General features: G+C 43.4%; 1 protein-coding gene across 1 annotated transcript; it reads left to right on the top strand.

Moving 5' to 3' along the window:
* Positions 1–279: 279 nt before the first annotated feature.
* LOC308283418 (UNC93-like protein MFSD11) lies at positions 280–19,482 on the top strand (the record flags this gene model as incomplete). The annotated part of the gene is made up of 14 exons (XM_080723849.1): positions 280–440; positions 2,077–2,222; positions 4,192–4,247; positions 5,733–5,840; positions 7,001–7,080; positions 8,727–8,823; positions 8,925–8,983; positions 9,603–9,771; positions 12,929–12,972; positions 13,151–13,216; positions 15,641–15,766; positions 16,951–17,125; positions 18,662–18,797; positions 19,321–19,482. Exons 2-14 carry the CDS (start codon positions 2,127–2,129, stop codon positions 19,480–19,482), a joined length of 1,374 nt encoding a protein of 457 aa, XP_080579975.1. The 5' UTR covers positions 280–440; positions 2,077–2,126.
* Between the last annotated feature and the right edge of the window lie 139 nt (positions 19,483–19,621).

Here is a 19,621-nt window from a genome sequence, read left to right as displayed (position 1 = left end):
TATGCATTTGAAAATGTTTTTGGTAAAGTCTATTTATAATCCCGGACTTTTACTTGTAACAGAGTATTTCTACATAGCAGTTTACTTAAAAATAATGAGTAAGCTATTACTAGAGGCTTCCTCCACTGCTATAAATAATGTTCACTGAGGATAATGCCAAATGAGTTATACTACAGACCTGTGGAGGGCAGTAATACGCTGTGCATTGTCTACACTGCAGGAATGAAAAACAGAAGAAGAGCTGCCTGGAAACAGTGGAAAGACTATTTCATTCGTTGTCCTACTCTAATCAAAGAGTTGTTTCTTAGCTCTTGAATTATTATCATAACATATGTATTATTTCTTACTCAGCTAAAGTACCATGTTGATGAGGTCGCTATTAGCTGTCAGCCTGTCACAAACTATTGCAGCCACAGGGTTGAACTACATGCAGACAAAAGGTGAGTGATTTCATGATAATAAGGCAAACAAACACTCCAATAAATGACTCGTGATCAAAGTTCAAACCGTGTACTTCTGCGATTGCTGACAACTTGTGGATGAATTAATTTAGCCTTCTAGTTTACTACTCTTTGTGTCATATGCTATGGATAGCCTACATGCAATACATTGTGTATGGGTATTTGATCTGCTGCTGTTTGGTTTTAGAATGAGGAACTCTGTCACACACTTTGACATTTATTGTTGTATTTACTCATACTACTTTGGCATTAGGCCCTATACTTTATTTAAAATGCTTTTGATAATTGTTACTGGGTTTGCTTCTATTGTGTTTTCTGATTTAGTATGTCTGCCTAACTTGTGGCTCTCTCTTACCCTGTAATGCAGGGGTGTCCAAACTTTTTTCAAAAAGGGGGCCACCTTAGAAAATATAAAAACACTAAAGGGCCGACTAAATCTAGGCATAATGTACACGTTTAAACGTCTGTAATTAACTATCATCAATATTTAATATCAATGTTCTTTTGTCAGGTGTGTGCTCTGAACAAAACACAAATAACTCACATTACCAAATGTTACCGGATGTGCAAGGTAAAAATTACTATAAAATAGCCTTTCTTTGACCCCTTCACTCGAGACAACAGGGAACAATCCTGACAAATTATACGCTGGGAAAACATTCTTGTTTGGCGGTGCTGACGGGCCGTTTATAAAACAATTTATGGGAATAAAGTCACAGGCCGTATAATATTTGTCCTCGGGCTGCATTTGGCCCCCCCTGATGTAATGTGTCATGATTGTCTCCACCAGGCCGAAAGGCATGGCTGAGACTGTCTTGCACCATGTCTGTCCGTCCATGTGTCCCTGTGTGGCATCCAGGGAATGTGTTTGTTAAGCTACCAACTAATCTCCGGCACCGCTGGCCCGGTCGCTGCCAAAATGCACAAACATTCCCTGGATGTCAATTCAGAAACTCTGCCCCACGTTTCTTTTTTTTCACATGGGCCTGTTCTAGCGCCACCATGAGGCCGAGTTTTGCAAAAAATATATATACCGGTATTTATACTTTTTATAGTATACCTACAGATTTAGTCCAGAAATTACGCAAATCGGTAGACAGTAGCTCTACAGGCATGTGATCAACATGGATCCGTCTGATTTTCCATATTTCATCCTCGTTGGCTAAGATTGGCTTTCAAAGTTTGCAGGATTGCTCTGTTTTGAACAAAATGCCTCAAATCATGAACATAGCCTGCAATTTTGGTGAAATTGTGCACACACACACATTCCCACTAGGCAGAGGAAGGAACTTAGATATTTTCAAATCAGCCTCATGATGGCACTATAACAGGCCGATATCTCAACCGATCAGTGTAAACCTTTGTATGAGCACTGCCTAGAGGCCAAGGAAAAATCATCACCTTGCATTTTTCATATATGCCTTCTAGATGTTGTTTTTCTCCTGACTGAAAGTAACTTCTGTTGTTTTAAGGCATGTTTATACAAATAAATGGAACTTTGCTAGTGGGCTTGCACCAAGATCACTTATACCTAATCACTTATACCTTTAGCATGATGTGACAATAAACTGGAGTTTGTTATATAAATGTGTGTGTCTTTTTCTGTTCCTTTTAGGAGGAGTAGACACTGATTACACTTGACTTGTTGTCACACTACACGTCATCATGTCTCCAGAGGGGAAATCGCTGTTGAACATCATCATCCTGGGATTTGCCTTCATGTTCATGTTCACTGCTTTTACAACATGTGGCAACATAGAGGTAACAAACTGGATATCATTGATTACACACATCTGATCATATTGATTGCATAGAACCTGCTCATGTGCGTCTTGCGGTGACACGCTCCCTAGTTTCTTCTTCTCTGAGCTGCTTTTTTTGTTTTTGTTTTTCGCAATGATTTTTTACTTTGCACTATTAAGTTGTGTTGGTAGTTTCTGAGTATTCTGCTTTGTTTAACAATGTCAGTGAGATACATGTTGCACTAACTAGCATTGACTGTTACGGTCTCTTTTTGTAAGACACTTTATGTATATATACTTATATATTATTCGCCCCCTCTATCGATGCACCTTCTCTTTATTGGTACTGTACTGCTCTTTTTTTTCCCTCTTATCTATCTTTTTCTTACTTCTCTGTAACTTTGTAAATAACTGTATACTGCTATGCTACAACTGGACAACTGAATTTCCCCCTTGGGATAATAAAGGTATCTATCTATCTACCTCTTGATTTAGGCCTGATAATATTGATCAGGACATCATCAGTCAATCCTGATCATATTGATCACACACAACCTCATGTAATCCTGATTATGTTGATTGCGACCGATAGGTCGCAGTTACTATGAAAAGCTCCACCGGCTGTCTGTCTGTCAGTCTGTCCGTCACGTCACACTTTTGCCCTAGTCATATCTCTGCCACCGTTGGCCCTATCAATGCCAAACTTTGCAACACACTCCTTGGATGGCAAATCATCATCCACCCCAAATTTCTCACATGGCCCTCTTCTAGCGCCACCATGAGGCCAAATCAAAACACATTTTTGGACACTGCTCCTACAGATTATGGCCTAAAATCACACAAAGCTAAAGTCATGTCATGAAGCTGTCCCATTTTGGCTACGATTGCCTTCTAAAGTTTGTGTATGCGATCTGACGATCGCTTATCTCCCGATTAGGGAGTCTTACTGGTTACATGGAACCTCATATACATACAGTAGAACTGTAGCCTTGGCCGGTCGCGTACCACTTGACTAAAGAGCAGCAACGCACACACACTGTATAGCCTACTGTCTTCCCCCCCCTACCTGGAAGCACGTCCACAGACTCCACACGTGCCAGTCAGTAGCTAGGCTCCACTGACAGTCTGTCTACAATATCCAAGGAACTGACAGAGCACTCCTACAGTACCTATTTGTACCGCTGCCACCAATGTAGCCTCGGCCGGGAGGCAAACCCAGGACCTATGTATCCGATGTCGCGTACGTTACCACTCAACTAAAGAGCCAGGCTTGCTCGCGAGCAGCAACACACACACACTGTATAGCCTACAGTTAGGGCTGTCACGATTATGACATTTTTCATGCCGATTAATTGTCACTCAAATAATTGCGATTAATGATTTAATTTAGTTTTTGTCGTTGACAATTACTTTTCTGTTTGGCTTTTAGCCTTTGAAGTCGCACATGGTAGATATGACACATAACCTAAATATACAAAGAAATTACTGACATATTTGACATCGTTATACTTACACTTAAATTGATAGTGGAAATAGCCGTTCGACAAGCTCACAACGCATCGCATCGCGACACGTTGTGAGCTTGTAAATCTGCTATTGCCACTTTTTTATTTTTCATCGTATTTAAACATTTTTCAACATGGAAACGATTAGGACAATTATGAAAAAGACATAATCGCGATTAGACGATTATGTAATAATTGTGACTGCCCTACCTACAGTACCTCTTCATTTAATCCTGATCATATTGTTTACACGCAACCTCATCAATCAATCCTTATGGTATTGATTGATTAGAACCTCTTCATTTAGTCCTGATCATATTGATTACATAGAACCTCAGCAATCAAACTCTATACTGTAATGCCTCATTTCTACTTAGTTTTGCAATGGTGCCAATAACCTACAAGGTCAGCTACTTGCACATGACACCGATGTACGAGGAAGTATAAACCAGGCATAACTGTCCATTTTCTTTGTCTTCCCAGCAAACGGTGTTGAAGAGCTTCAACAGTTCAGAGTTTCATGGCAGTGGATACACCAGGTAATTTATGACTCGCATCGCGAGGCGTTGTGTGCTTGTAGATCGGCTGTTTTCACTAGTTTTGTGCGACAGTCTTGTATGATGAAGCAGGGCTTTGCTTTACCAAAAGACATAAACATTTGAAACTTGGAGATACGAGGATTCTGCCCGACAGTGACGATATTTTAGTGATTATGTTGCGAGGAAAATGTTGAGATAATAGCCATTTTGGTTAGAACTGACTGAAAATAACTTTGTACTTCAAGTTTAAAATGATACTAAATATTTTTTCAATAGTTAAAGCATTCAATAATTCTAGGCCTAAATAGCTTGTTTCATAGTTCTTTTTTTTCTTTTTTTTGCCATGGAGCAATTGGCAGAGTAAAACTAAATTGATAAAATGGGCTAGTGGTTATTTTTGTCAGGCAACGTTTGTGTGAGATGAGAATCTCTAAAGAACCCTAGCATTACTATCCTGGGGTGAACATCCCTTCAAATATAGCCGATCTCCATGTTTGTCTATTTTCACCAAAGATAAGGATATGTAGTGTAGGAGGAAACAGGACGCCCTATAGACGCCTGGGGGACTCAACTATGCCAGTGGTTCTCAACCTTTTCAGGCTGCGACCCACAAAATAATCATATTTTAACTGGGGACCCCCCACCCTGACGAGCACTAAGAGTTGAGCCATTACATTTTGTATAACACGGTTCTATTGTGAAAATAGCAGATCTACATGCTCACAACGCCTCGCGTTTGTGAGGCGTTGTGAGCATGTAGATCAGCTATTTTCACAATGTTTGCCTATAATATTTGACAATTTGGCCAATGTTTAATTTGTCATTTTAGAAGTATTACAAACTCAAATTCTCACTTTAGAAATGTGCAGATACCCTCTATAGTCTATACATGTATGTTGGTTTGTTTACTGTTCAGTGAAAAAACACATTAAGCTAATCATCTGGGGACCCCCCCAAAATCATTTGGAGACCCCCCTTAGGGTCCCGACCCACAGGTTGAGAACCACTGAACTAGGGCAGAACCACTGGTTCTCCTATTTTAACTGGGGACCGTCCCACCCTGACGAGCACTAAGAGATTATTGTGAAAATAGCAGATCTACATTGCGAGGCGTTGTGGGCATGTAGATCAGGTATTTTCACAATGTCTGCCTCTAATATTTGACAATTTGGCCAATGTTTAATTTGTCATGATATAGAAGTATTACAAGGTCCTTAAATTGTCACTTTAGAAATGTGCATATACCCTCTATACATTTAAACTTTATGTTGGTTTGTTTACTTTTGCTTCAGTTGTTTAAGTTAATTGTCTGGGGATCCCCTAAAATCATTTGGGGACCCTCTTGGGGGTCCCGACCCACAGGTTGAGAACCACTGAACTAGGGTTTCAATAGTTAACTAAACGGATGTTTGTACAAGCGGACTCTCAAGCCCCCTTTGATGTCTATGTGTGCACGTGCCTGTAACCGTCCTGTCCTTCTTGTAGCATGTCCATCATCTATGGCGTTTTCTCTGCATCCAATATGATCGCTCCGTCAGTGGTCGCGGTCATAGGACCACAGCTCTCCATGTTCTTTAGTGGACTTTTATACAGGTAACACACACACACACACACACACACACACACACACACACACACACACACACACACACACACACACACACACACACACACACACACACACACACCGCTTGTCTTTCAGTTAAAGATGTGGTGCCATATTTATAATGTGCACATTTGCCTTCCCTGCGTATTTTTGGTTTCTTCCTGAAAGCTGAAAGCCTCCAAGTCAAAAGGCCCCATCAAAAAGCACTGATTTATTGACACCATAAAATCTTCCCTCCCCTTTCGCCATACACCCACCACTGTGGGGGTGGCTAACTTCTGCTGGGTCACCACCCACCATGACAACCAGGCATAGTTAACTCATTTAATGCCATCCGCGATGTACCGAAGAAACGCCGCTGTACCTCTCTGCTGCGCCCGAGGAAACCGGAGATTTAATATGCTTAAATCGTTATGTAACAATTAAAAGTATGATCGCTCTTTGTCGCCGATCCGGACTGATCGCCCCCTCGGAGAACTGTTTCCGGCCGCATTTCCGGTTTTCGACCGGATCAGGTTTCCGTATCCGGTCGGGAGGCGGGAACATATCGCAGCTTCCATTAGCTTTCATACAAACACTAGCAGATGCTGCGCAGCGACAGAAAGGTCTGTTTTCAATCAGATTTTTTTATTTGGAAGCTGTGATCGGCTCTACACATGCCTGGTACATGATCCGTGCACACATCGTGCTCACATTTTTCGCACGTGCCCACGCGAGACCATATCGCAGCTTCCATTCGCTTCCATGTACACATGGAGCAGTACTACTCTGCGACAGAAAGGACTATTTTCTATGGGATTTCTTTATTTGAAAGCTGATCGGGTCTACACAGTATGCCTGGTACATGAGCCGTGCACAGATCGTGCGCGCATTTCGTGCACGTGCCCACGTTAAAAGGTAAGGAAGACCTGGCAGTTCATGAGTTCAGCAATGTTTTAAATTGCAGTAAATGAGTTAATGAACTGGTGGGTGTGGCAACATAAAAACACAATTTGAACACTTTCTGTATACCTTTTTTTCTTCTTTTTTTTCTCCTAGTATAATCATAACGGGGGGAAAAAATCATGGCACCCCATCTTTAAATATACTAGGTGTTCCTGTTTGGCCAGTCTCTCCTAATGACATGTTGTTCTTTCCCCCCCTGCAGTGGCTACATTGCCATCTTCATACATCCTTACACATGGACCTTTTATACAGCCTCTGTACTCGTTGGCGTAGCAGCAGCAGGTAAAATGAAAGTGATGAAATATCACGCTTGTTTGTTTGTTTGTTTGTTTGTTCTCGCATATCAATTGAAATGGTTGAACAATTTGTAAATAAAATGTGAAGGAGGTTGCCTACGACTCTTCCACAGGCATGAGTTTGAGAAATAGCATTCTCCTAGCCTAGGGAGGGTCCCTTCACTTTTCGGTGGTTTGATCCGGTCGGGAGCGGAAACCACTCTACGTCATGTTGTAGTCCTAGACAGACTACACTTTGGCCGGCACTATCAAACCGGAAACATTTTTAACACAAAATATTCCCCTTCAATCAAGGACATACTTTTAGGGCCTACATAATAAACCCCTTGATGCTGCGTAGTTTTTTTTTCTTAATTTTTATCCCACGATTTTGTAACCCATTTTTCACCCAGTGCCAATTGCATATGTAATCCTGGGCTCTGCTCTCCCTCTGCCACGCCTGGGGAGACAACGGACTGACCTCATGCTTCCTTCTATGCATGAGGAGCCCAAGTTGCTTCTTTTCACGTGACAGTGGAGATTTCCCTGGTTTGGACATCCCTCCCTGGCGCGTGAAAGGAACACGTTATTCCAACCAGTTCCTTTCCCCTCCATCAGGCGCCCCGGCTGGCCAGGGGGAGTCATTATTGAGATCAGGATTGCTGCATGTTTTTGTGAGGGTATCAACCCTAGGAGACACGGGGAGAACATGCAAACTCCACACAGAAAGGCCCTATCGCCAACCCCGCCTAGGGTGTGGGCGCTGATGATGAGGAGGGAGGAACACGCCCCCAGCACCCACAGCGTCCCCCGGTAGGAATCGAACCCAGGACCTTCTAGCTGTGAGGCGAAGTGCTAACCAAGAATAGAATATAGGGTTTAACCTGCAGATATAAAAAGCTAAATACCTCCTCCACCGCTGCAGTTCATTGGCGCGACTGGTAAAACAGGACTGGCGGAAGTGTGGAACTGTGGAAGGCACTCTGCTGAAGACTGGAGTCCCGCCAGTCCAGCGCCTTCCCGCATCTGATTGGCTTACCGAGCCTCCCATTCTGTCACACATCACACCCAAGGAAGCGTCCTTCAGAATTCAGGAAGCTTGCCAGTCTTCTTTAACCAACTTCCCGTCGGAGGAGGCGTCTACCTTTATATGCCTATGGATTAACCCATTAAGGCCCGGGAATGTGTCTTTGTCGCTTTAGATTTTAACCTCTTTCAGCTATTGAAAAATAGCAGATCTACAAGCTCACAGCACAGCAGCGAGTGCCACGCTGCAAGCTTTTAGATCTGCTATTTTTGAAAAAAGAAAGTGAAAACGTGTCTTTGAATATTTTTTACCCGATTCTTTAAATATATTCTAAAACCTTCTTCTGAATTAGTGGTTCTCAAACCTTTTCATGTTAAGGACCCCCAAAATGACATGTATTTGACTGCGGACCCCCATCTCAAAATATGTTGTTCAAGGGGACCCTCCCTAGAAGCAAATAGGCCTATTTGAGTTTTATATTCAAAGATTTACACACATTTTAATTTTTTTCAGAAAAAAGAAAGAAAATGCAGACCTACAAGTACTACTTCTATATCTATGTTTCAATAGCTAAAGTGTAAAATAATTCCTAAATGTGCTCTGATCTATGTGATCTATACATCCAGTGTTGTGGACGGCTCAGGGCTATGTTCTGGCCGTCAACTCCAGTGATACGACCATCGGCAGGAACAGTGGCATATTCTGGGCCTTGCTGCAATTCAGGTGACTCTCGTTTACTTGCCGTCATTGACTAGCTGTGTTTTGTGCACAACCGTATGTTTGTGTGTAATACTCTTTGAACATGTCCATGTCTCTCTTTGCAGCTTGTTCTTTGGAAACCTCTATATATATTTCGCATGGCACCATCAAACTCACATAACAGGTATTTTAGATGTTTATTTTTTACATGGATGGATGGAGAAGATTACTTTATTGTCAGTGTACACAAAGCAATTACAATTCATGTTTTTGCATATCCTGAGGGAGGGAGGTTTTTTCTCATTTACTGCCAAGAAAAAAACAGACTTTCGTGGTTGCCTGCAATGTTCATACTTTTTAATGTGGGCACATGAGTGTCCATCGTGTGTGTGTGTGTGTGTGTGTGTGTGTGTGTGTGTGTGTGTGTGTGTGTGTGTGTGTGTGTGTGTGTGTGTGTGTGTGTGTGTGTGTGTGTGTGTGTGTGTGTGTGTGTGTGTGTGTGTGTGTGTGTGTGTGTGTGTGTGTGTGTGTGTGTGTGTGTGTGTGTGTGTGTGTGTGTGTGTGTGTGCGCGCATGCGTGTGTTTGTCTAGCTATACTTATGGGGACTAAACGCATGTTCACCCAGTCACCTGCACGGGACCTCTGACAGTGTGGGGACAAAATAGTAGGTCCCCACAATGGTTAGGTTTGGGGATAGAAGTTAGGGTAAGGCCACAGGACTTGTATAAAAATGAATGGAAGTCTATGTAATGTCCCCACAAGTGATGTAAATATATTATGTGTGTGTGCGTGCGTGTGTCAGACAAAGCACGCCAGACGGTGTTCATCTCGCTCACGGTCATCAGCCTGGTGGGCTGCTTCCTGTTCTTCCTCATCAGGAAGCAGGACCCTGACCCCACGTCGTCCTCGGAGACGACGTCTGGACCGGCCCTCCTGGTGGACTCGTCGTCGGAGAGTTCCTCCACAGAGCAGTGAGTAAAAGCTAGGGGTGGGCGATATGGTGATAATTATCGTTGAGACGATACAATGTCTCCATGATATGCCTTTACAGAGGTATCGTATATATCATGATACAATTGAGGGAGCCTTGTAAAAAATCCTGTTTAATCGTTAAAACAGAGATTCATTGCAGAATTAAATTTAAACCTACATTTTGGTCAAAATCAGTAGCTCTCAAACTTTAAAATGTCAAGGTCTCCGGTTTCATTTGTATACTGTCAGAGTTACATACTTGTAAAGTTCAAATTAGACCTCCCAAAAGGAACCCAGAGAGTCTAGTTTTTGTCAAGTAACTTGAAAAATAACCATAAAAACCAATATGAAAAAGAATCGTGATAAAATTGTGTATCGTGATACAGCTTGGGAAAATATCGTGATATTGTATTTTTCCATATCGCCCACCCCTAGTAAAAGCCCCCCGTCTCGTAGCCAGGGCCGTCACAAGGGGGGGGGGGGGGGAAAGTTAGCCTGGTTTCCAGGAAGTTCGCTCCGTTCCGCGATTTGTTTTGTCTCTCCGCATCAGTCTGGAAAGCCTCCTATCTCCAAGGGGAGGTGGGACATAGAAGCGGGATTCACACAGCCGTGTCTTCCGATTGGTCTTTGGTGATGTCTGTCAAACACACCAGTGTGTATTGGCTGGCTGATGACGCAGCTCAGATTAGTTGGAACAACACCACGTGGCTTTCCAGCCACCGCGGCTTCCGATTGGTCTGTGGTGTGGTGTGGGGCGGGACAAATATACCAGTCTGTATTGGCTGGCTGATGACATAGCTACCCTAACCCTGCTCTGATACGTTGGAACAACATCCAATCAGCAACGACGACGCCTACGTCACAACTTGTTCCTGAAATACGAGTCAAATGAATCCCCCCCAGACTGTGATGCGGAGAGACAAAACAAATCGCGGAACGGAGCGAACAGGCTGGAAACCAGGCTAGGGAAAAGTGTGACTGAGTTACTAGGGCCCAAGATGGAGGGGCCTTAATTATGTTATACTTTAGCTATTGAAAAATAGCAGATATACAAGCTCACAGTGCGGTACCGAGTGCCGCGCTGCGAGCTTGTAGATCTGCTATTTTTTGAAAGGTTGTGAAAATGTGTGCAAATCTTTGAGTATATGTATTTTTTAAGCGAACTTTTGCAACTCAAATTTTGATTCTCGGGGGTCCTGGAACTAAATATTTTGAGATGCGGGTCCGTGGGCCAAATACATATCATGTTGGGGGTCCTTGACATGAAAAAGTTAGCACCACTGACATAGAAACATGGGCTTTTCAAAAAAACCTTAGAAGGATTTGAAATATTCAAAACTTCGATGCCGCGCTGTGAGCTTGTATATTTGCTATTTTTCAATAGTCAAAGCACAAAATAATGCGTTCCCAGTTCCCCCTATGAAGAACGTTCATGGGGGGCCCACAGTGAATCCTTGTACCCAGGGCCCAGAATTTGGTGCGACACCCCTGCTCGTAGCTAGCCTAGTAAACGACCAACTTCCGTTCTCCAGGAGGATTCCAGAAGATGAAATGGTTTCTGGAAGAGGGGCGGGTACGAGGCTAGCTCGTAGCCATGGGTCATTCATGAGCGAGGCGTTCAAAACAACTTGTTCATTGCCCTGAACTTTGACGGGCATTGATGGCGCCATAATGTCAGATTTTACACTGGTTGCATGCTGAAAATAGCAGATCTACAAGCGGTGAGCTAGTTCTACTGGATCTGTTCTCCAGTAATCCCACCCTGACATTTTAGTCTAGTTTCTATTTGTTGACAAACTTAGTTTCCACACACACTCCTCGGCTGCCAAACCACTACTGCCACCCCTCATTTCTCACATTGCCCTCTTCTAGCGCCACCATGAGGCCGATTCTTGCAAATCACATTTTTGGACACTGCTCCTACAGATTTTGCCCTGAAATCACGCCAAGCTGTACACAGTATCTTTTAAAGTTATGTCATCAACATGGATCTGTCCCATTTCCCATATTCCCTCCTGATTGCCTACCTTTGCCTTCTTAAGTTTGTGTGTGCAACCTGACGGCCGATTAGGGAGTCTTACTGGTTTTAAATGGTAAATGGTGTATTTATATTGTGCCTTTATCCAAGGCGCTTTACAGAGATCGTGCATTACATTCACCCATTCACACACACATTCACCCACCGATGGCGGAGGAAACCATGCAAGGCACCAACCTGCTAACCGGGAGCAACTCTGGGTTTTAGTCATCATAGCATGGACGAAAATCTCATGAGATACAGTCAACTTCACTATAACTACTACAAAAACCTTTCAGATGACTAATATATGACTAAAACTAAACAAACTTCAGAAGACTTCAGAAGACTATGACTAATTTTGCTCAACACTGTAGGCCAGGGGTTTTCAAAGTGGGTGACGGGGCACCCTGGGGTGCTGCGGCGGCAATTCAGGGGTGCTGCGAGATAGTTTGATAATATTTGGAATTTATTTGGACACTTATATTTAGTATCATTTTAAACTTGAAGTACAAAGTTATTTTCAGTCAGTTCTAACCAAAATGGCTAATTATCTCAACGTTTTCCTCACAACATAATCACTAAAATATCGTCACTGTTGGGCAGAAACCTTGTATCTCCAAGTTTCAAATGTGTATGTCTTTTGGTAAAGCAAAGCCCTGCTTCATCATACAAGACTGTCGCACAAAACTAGTGAAAACAGCCGATCTACAAGCACACAACGCCTCAGATCTGCTGTTTTCACTAGTTTAGTACATTTTATAGATGATGAATACAAAACGAACGGTTCTGGACATACAAGGTTTCCACCCGACAATTTGCTATAAATATAAGGTGCTGGGAGTGAAAATTATAATGTAGGGGTGCCTCGGATTAAAAAAATATTCATGGGGTGCCCTGAGACAAAAAGGTTTGGGAACCCCTGATGTAGGGAGACATGGTAGAATGATGTTTCATATTTTTCACTTATCCAAACCAAATTTCGACCATAGAAACTCAAAGATGCTGGCAGCGCAAAATGCACTTTTTGTTTTATTTTTATCTAAAGAAACAAGAAGACCTATGATGCTCACAGTGGTACACATTCTGTCTGACTTATTCTTGTATTTCTTATAAACATTTCCTCCTCATCATTGCAGAACACCCAGCGCAGGCACGTGTGCCAAGGCTACGGATGCTTTTGGTGAGTTCAGCCCGCATTGACCATGCTCACACCGCGGCCATTTTTGATTGTGTCTCCACATCGGGTGGTAACACGTCTGCGCTTGCATTACAAACCATTGTAAACAATGGAGCGATGGTCTCAAAAATATGAGTTCTGTTTTTTTAATCAATCTCCCTCTCTCTCTCTCTCGTTGCAGTCAAAGCCTGTAAACTGTTGGTCACCAAAGAGATGCTACTGCTCAGCATCACTATAGCGTACGCAGGTTGGTCCACATAAACATGAACCCTAATAGAGCTTTGCAGCGGTGGTTTACTGGTGCCACTAAAAATCTCCCATTCATTTTTCCCATTGACTGCAACCAAGCCATCCAGGCAGGGTCTCAGTGAATCATTCATGACCATAAAACCTTTGATCCTATGTAAAAACATAAACTCAGCACAAAAAGAAAGGAAATATATTAATAATTAATTATATCTCCCTTTTAATTATGCCAAATGGTATTGTGTTTGATATCATTGTTATCGTTGATTCGTCACCTTTACAACGAGGTACAGATTGTAAGGATCTGGCATTCGTGGAATGAGCAACACAGCCAAATGTGTGGTTAGGTCCCCTCCAAAAATGGTCAAAATGGCCTGGCAGGCCTGCAATACTGTTCTTTTGGTGTTCACCTTTGTTACTTGGGGCATTGAATGATCGCACTCTCTCACAGTAATAAGGAAAAGAAAAAACAACACATATTGGCCATTTTTACACTTTGTTAATGTTAAGCTCAGTGTCAGGGAAGCCCAAAACGAGAGTAAATGCCAGCAGAACTGTATATTGCAAGCCATTTTGGCAAAATTCTGGTCAGCGCTACCCACACGTTTGGCTGTGTAGCTCATGCCTCGAATGCCCGATGCTTACAAGCTGTACTTGACACATTTGATAAATACACTTTGTTTAGCGATTTAAAAAATATATATGTTGACAGAAACAAAGGTTTCACGGTCATGATTCACTGCCATCCTGGATGGCTTGGTTCTAGGCTTAACATAATTGTTATAAATATTTGTGTGAAAGTCTATGAGGAAATGAAAGATTTTTTTAGTGGCACCAGTAAACCACGCTCTATGGTCTTGCATATTTCATTATAGTGTCATTCTGTGATTTCTTCAACTGGTTGGGCTGTATGTGGAACAGCAGGACAATAGCTTAGCTTTAGAATGATACTAATATCATATTTCTACATATTCATTTTTTTATGAAATGCTGCAGCCGTGTGCCGCCTCTTTTCGTGCTTTTTCCCGAGTCACAGATTAGGACTTTGCCTGTCAGAATGTTTTGGTCATGAGATTTAGCTTTGTTCCGTGTGATAAGTGGGTGGATTTGGGACCTTTGCTCGCTCTTCCACTGAGCAGAAATTTGATGTTCGCCGGGACCCAAACTAGTGAAAAAAAGCAGATCTACAAGCTGTGTCGCTTCGCGCAGCGTTGTGAGCTTGTAGATCGTCTGTTTTCACCACTTCTTGAGCGTTTGTCTTCAAACGTATGGAATTTATTTGTTTATTTTTATTTTTTTCTGTGATTTCGTCATGATATTAAAAAAATATATATATTGAATTTGTTTTTTTTTTATTGATGAGAAAACGAAGCTTTTTTTTGGATTGTTTGAAAATGTATTGAAATAATAATTAAAAACAAAATGCTTGAAATCACTGCTTAAGAACGACACTACCTAAACATCGTAATATGTCTACATATTGTGTTTAGGGCTGTCACGATTATGGCATTTTACATGACGATTAATTGTGACTCAAATAATTGCGATTAATGATTTAATTGTCGTTGACAATTACATTTCTGTCTGGCTTGTAGGCTTTGAAGTTGCACATGGTAGATATGACGCATAACCTAAATGTACAAAGAAATTACTGACATATTTGACGTTGCGATGCGACACATTGTGAGCTTGTAGATCTGCTATTTCCACTACTTTTTGAAAGTGTATGAAACTATAGGAACAACATGGAAACGATTATGACGATTATGCAAAAATAATTGCGATTACCTCAAATAATTACGATTGGACGATTATATCATATTTTTGACAGCCCTAATTGTGTTCATTGTCTCCACCAGCCAAAGGCATGGGGGAGAGTATGTTTTCGCCCCTGTCCGTCCGTCCATGTGTCCTCCAGTTTGTCACCAGCTAATCTACGGCGCCGTTGGCCCGGTCGCTGACAAAATGAGCACACACACTCCCTGGATGCCAATTCAGAACCTCTGCCCCACATTTTTCAAATGGCCCTGTTCTAGCGCCACCATGTTTGCAAAACACATTTCTGTACACTACAGATTTTGTCCAAAAATCACGCAAATCGGTAGACAGTATATCTACAGTCATGTGATCAACATGGATCTGTCTGATTGCCCATATTCCATCCTGATTGGCTGAGATTGGCTTTCAAAGTTTGTAAGATTTGTCAGTTTTGAACAAAATGCCTCAAATCACGAACACAGCGTGCAATTTTTTTTGAAATTGTGCACACACATTCCCACTAGGCCGAGGAAGAAATGCCACTTCAAACTTTTCAAATCCGGCTCATGGTGGCGCTATAACAGGCCACCTGGCCTGGTGGAGACCTGTGCTCGGAAGATCACTGCTTCTAGTTATTTATGAAACATAAATCTCTTCCGCGGAGCAGGTCTGGAGCTGACCTTCTACAGCGGGGTGTACGGGACGTGCATCGGCGCCATGACGCAGTTCGGCCAAGATGCCAAGAGCCTCATCGGCCTCTCTGGCATTTTCATTGGCTTAGGAGAGATCTTGGGTGAGTCTTTATAAGCCGTGGTAGAAGAAGTGCTTAATTATATCGTCGTTGTCGGGTGGAAACCATGTATGTCCAAAACCGTTTGTTTTGTATTTATCATTTTAAAAATGATTTAAACTAGTGAAAACAGCCGATCTACAAGCACGTAGATCAGCTGTTTTCACTACTTTTGTGCGACGGCCTTGTACAATGTAGCAGGGCTTTACTTCCCCAAAAAACGTTAAAATTTGAAACTTGCAGATACGAGGTTTCCACCCAACAACGATGATATACTGTATGTATAGCACTAGGCCTTTTGTAAGCCTTTATAAAGAATTACAAAAGGTACAAAGTATTGGCATGAACATACATAATGTACTGTATATACGGTACTTACAGTACCAAAGCAAAAGTACTCAACTCTCTCAAAATATCTTTTTTGTAATGGCCGATCTCCAAGCGTCACATCGTGGCGAGTTGTGAGCTTGAAAATGGGCTATCATCAAATAAGGCATACATTGTTAATGTATGTTTTGTGACAATAATCTCACATTTTCAGATAATTGAGTACAAAAGTACTATAATTGAGTTGAAGCATAGACTTGGAAACAAGAGTGATATTGACTTATTATTATGCAGTTTTTTGAATAATGCTTAGTTTTCACTTTTGAAACACTTCAAATATTGAACATGAAATGTGTACGGTAATATCGTATCGATATCGAAGTATTTGGCATGAATATCGAGATGTGAAATTTGGTCCATATCGTGCAGCCCTACTCTGAACCCCCGATTGCTCCCGATGAGCAGGTTGTATGAATGTGTGTGTGAATGGGTCAATGTAATGCAACGATCTATGTAAAGCGCGTTGGAATAAAAAGCGCTATATAAATGCACCATTTACCATTTTGTCATTATCGGGTGGAAACCTCGCATCTCCAAGTTTAAAATGTATACGTTCTTTCGCAAAGTAAAGCCCTGCTTCATCGTACAAGGCCGTCGCATAAAAGTAGTGAAAACAGCCGATCTACAAGCACACAACGCCCGTTGTGTGCTTGTAGATCGGCTGTTTTCACTAGTTTAAATCATTTTTAAAATGATAAATGCAAAACGAACGGTTTTGGACATACAAGGTTTCCACCCGACGACGACGATTTGTTTTCTGTGTGGGGGTCGGTTTGGGTTGCTTTTCTCGGCGTGGCCAGGAGGGGGCGTGTTCGGGATGCTGAACGTGTGCAACCGGTTGGGGAGGAACCCCGTGGTGCTGCTGGGCCTCATCACGCACTTCCTGGCCTTCTACCTGATCTTCCTCAACATCGCCAGCGACGCTCCCATCGCCCCCGAGGAGGGGACCTCACTGCAGGCCTACATCACCCCCAGGTAAGGACCCTCCCATCGCCCCCGAGGAGGGGACCTCACTGCAGGCCTACATCACCCCCAGGTAAGGACCCTCCCATCGCCCCCCGAGGAGGGGACCTCACTGCAGGCCTACATCACCCCCAGGTAAGGACCCTCCCATCGCCCCCCGAGGAGGGGACCTCACTGCAGGCCTACATCACCCCCAGGTAAGGACCCTCCCATCGCCCCCGAGGAGGGGACCTCACTGCAGGCCTACATCACCCCCAGGTAAGGACCCTCCCATCGCCCCCCGAGGAGGGGACCTCACTGCAGGCCTACATCACCCCCAGGTAAGGACCCTCCCATCGCCCCCCGAGGAGGGGACCTCACTGCAGGCCTACATCACCCCCAGGTAAGGACCCTCCCATCGCCCCCGAGGAGGGGACCTCACTGCAGGCCTACATCACCCCCAGGTAAGGACCCTCCCATCGCCCCCGAGGAGGGGACCTCACTGCAGGCCTACATCACCCCCAGGTAAGGACCCTCCCATCGCCCCCGAGGAGGGGACCTCACTGCAGGCCTACATCACCCCCAGGTAAGGACCCTCCCATCGCCCCCCCGAGGAGGGGACCTCACTGCAGGCCTACATCACCCCCAGGTAAGGACCCTCCCATCACCCCCCGAGGAGGGGACCTCACTGCAGGCCTACATCACCCCCAGGTAAGGACGCTCCCATCGCCCCCCGAGGAGGGGACCTCACTGCAGGCCTACATCACCCCCAGGTAAGGACCCTCTCCCCCTCCCTCCCCTAGGGCTGTCACAGTTATTACATAATCGTCTAATCGCAATGATTTGAGGTAATCGCAATTATTTTGCATAATTGTCATAATCGTTTCCATGTTGAGAAATGTTAATGTAGTTTCAAACTCTTTCAAAAAGTAGTGGAAATGGCAGATCTGCAAGCTCACAACGCGTCGCGATGCGGCGCGTTGTGAGCTTGTAGATCGCCGATCAATGTTATTTTTTAAGTATAAAGTTGTCAAATATGTCATTTCTTCGTATATTTAGGTTATGTGTCATATCTGCCGTGTGCAACTTCAAAGCCTACAAGCCAAACAGAAATGTAATTGTCAACGACAATTAAATCGTTAATCGCAATTACTTGAGTGACAATTAATCGTCATGTAAAATGTCATAGCGTGACAGCGTGAATAGCAGATCTACAAGCTCGCGAGCTTGTAGATCTGCTATTTTCTTTCTCCTTGTCTGTTAAGGACAAGGAGGAGTTTTTGTAGCTGTGTTAACATTTCATAGAGAAATTTAAATGCAGTAAGAAAGAAAGAAAGAAAGAAAGAAAGAAAGAAAGAAAGAGGACAAACGTTTTACTTAAAGAAAGGTTTCAATACTGTACTAAAAGTTGAAGTCTTGTATTCAAAAAATGCATATACAAAAAAATAATAATAAAAGTTCTAAAAGAGAGAGTGTGTGTGTGTGTGTGTGTGTGTGTGCGTGCGTGCGTGCGTGCGTGTGTGCGTGCGTGCGTGCGTGCGTGCATGTGTGCGTGCGTGTGTGTATCAGTGTACCGGTGGCGTTGTTGTGCAGCTTCCTGTTGGGTCTTGGTGACAGCTGTTTCAACACACAGCTGTTCAGCATCATCGGCTTCGTGTGGCGTGAGGAAAGCGCTCCGGCCTTCGCCTGCTTCTATTTCGTTCAGGTACGCCGTCGCCCACAGTCAGGGGTGTCGCACTAAATTCTGGGCTCTGGGTACAAGGATTCACTGCAGGCCCCCCCATGAATGAAAGGAGGTTTAACCCATTTAGACTGGGAACGCATTATTACGCAATATTTTGTGCTTTAACTATTGAAAAAATAGCAGATATACAAGCTCACAGCGCGGCACAGAGTGTGTTTTTAAGTTTAAAAAAAACTTTTTTAAGTATAAAGTTATCAACTATGTCGGTAATTTGTTTGTATATTTAGGTTATGTTTCATATCTACCATGTGCAACTTAAAAGCCTAAAAGCCAAACAGAAATGTAATCATCAACGACAGAAACACAATTAAATCGTTAATCGCAATTATTTGAGTGACAATGAATCGTGAAGTAAAATGACATAATTAGACAGCCCTACATACCACCGATAACATTGGCAACATATGCATCACTAGCGTCTACTGAATGCCTCCATTGTAACATAGTGTTTGTGTCCCCCCCCCCCCCCCCCTCACACACACAGTCCATCATGGCGGCGCTGGCGTTCGGCTACAGCAACTACCTGCTGCTCCACTGGCAGCTGCTCATCCTGGTGCTGGTGGGCTTCATGGGCTCCCTGTCCTTCTTCCTGGCTGAGTGGACGGTGGAGGCAGCAAGGAGGGACTGGGACTACCACAGCATCTGACCTGGTGGAGGCAGCAAGGAGGGACTGGGACTACCACAGCATCTGACCTGGTGGAGGCAGCAAGGAGGGACTGGGACTACCACAGCATCTGACCTGGTGGAGGCAGCAAGGAGGGACTGGGACTACCACAGCATCTGAC

The sequence above is a fragment of the Nannobrachium achirus genome (genome assembly GCF_963921795.1).
Source record: "Nannobrachium achirus genome assembly, chromosome: 4".
Taxonomy (NCBI): Eukaryota; Metazoa; Chordata; class Actinopteri; order Myctophiformes; family Myctophidae; genus Nannobrachium; species Nannobrachium achirus.
The sequence above is the reverse complement of the archived record's forward strand: the minus strand, read 5'-3'. Positions and strand labels throughout refer to the sequence as shown.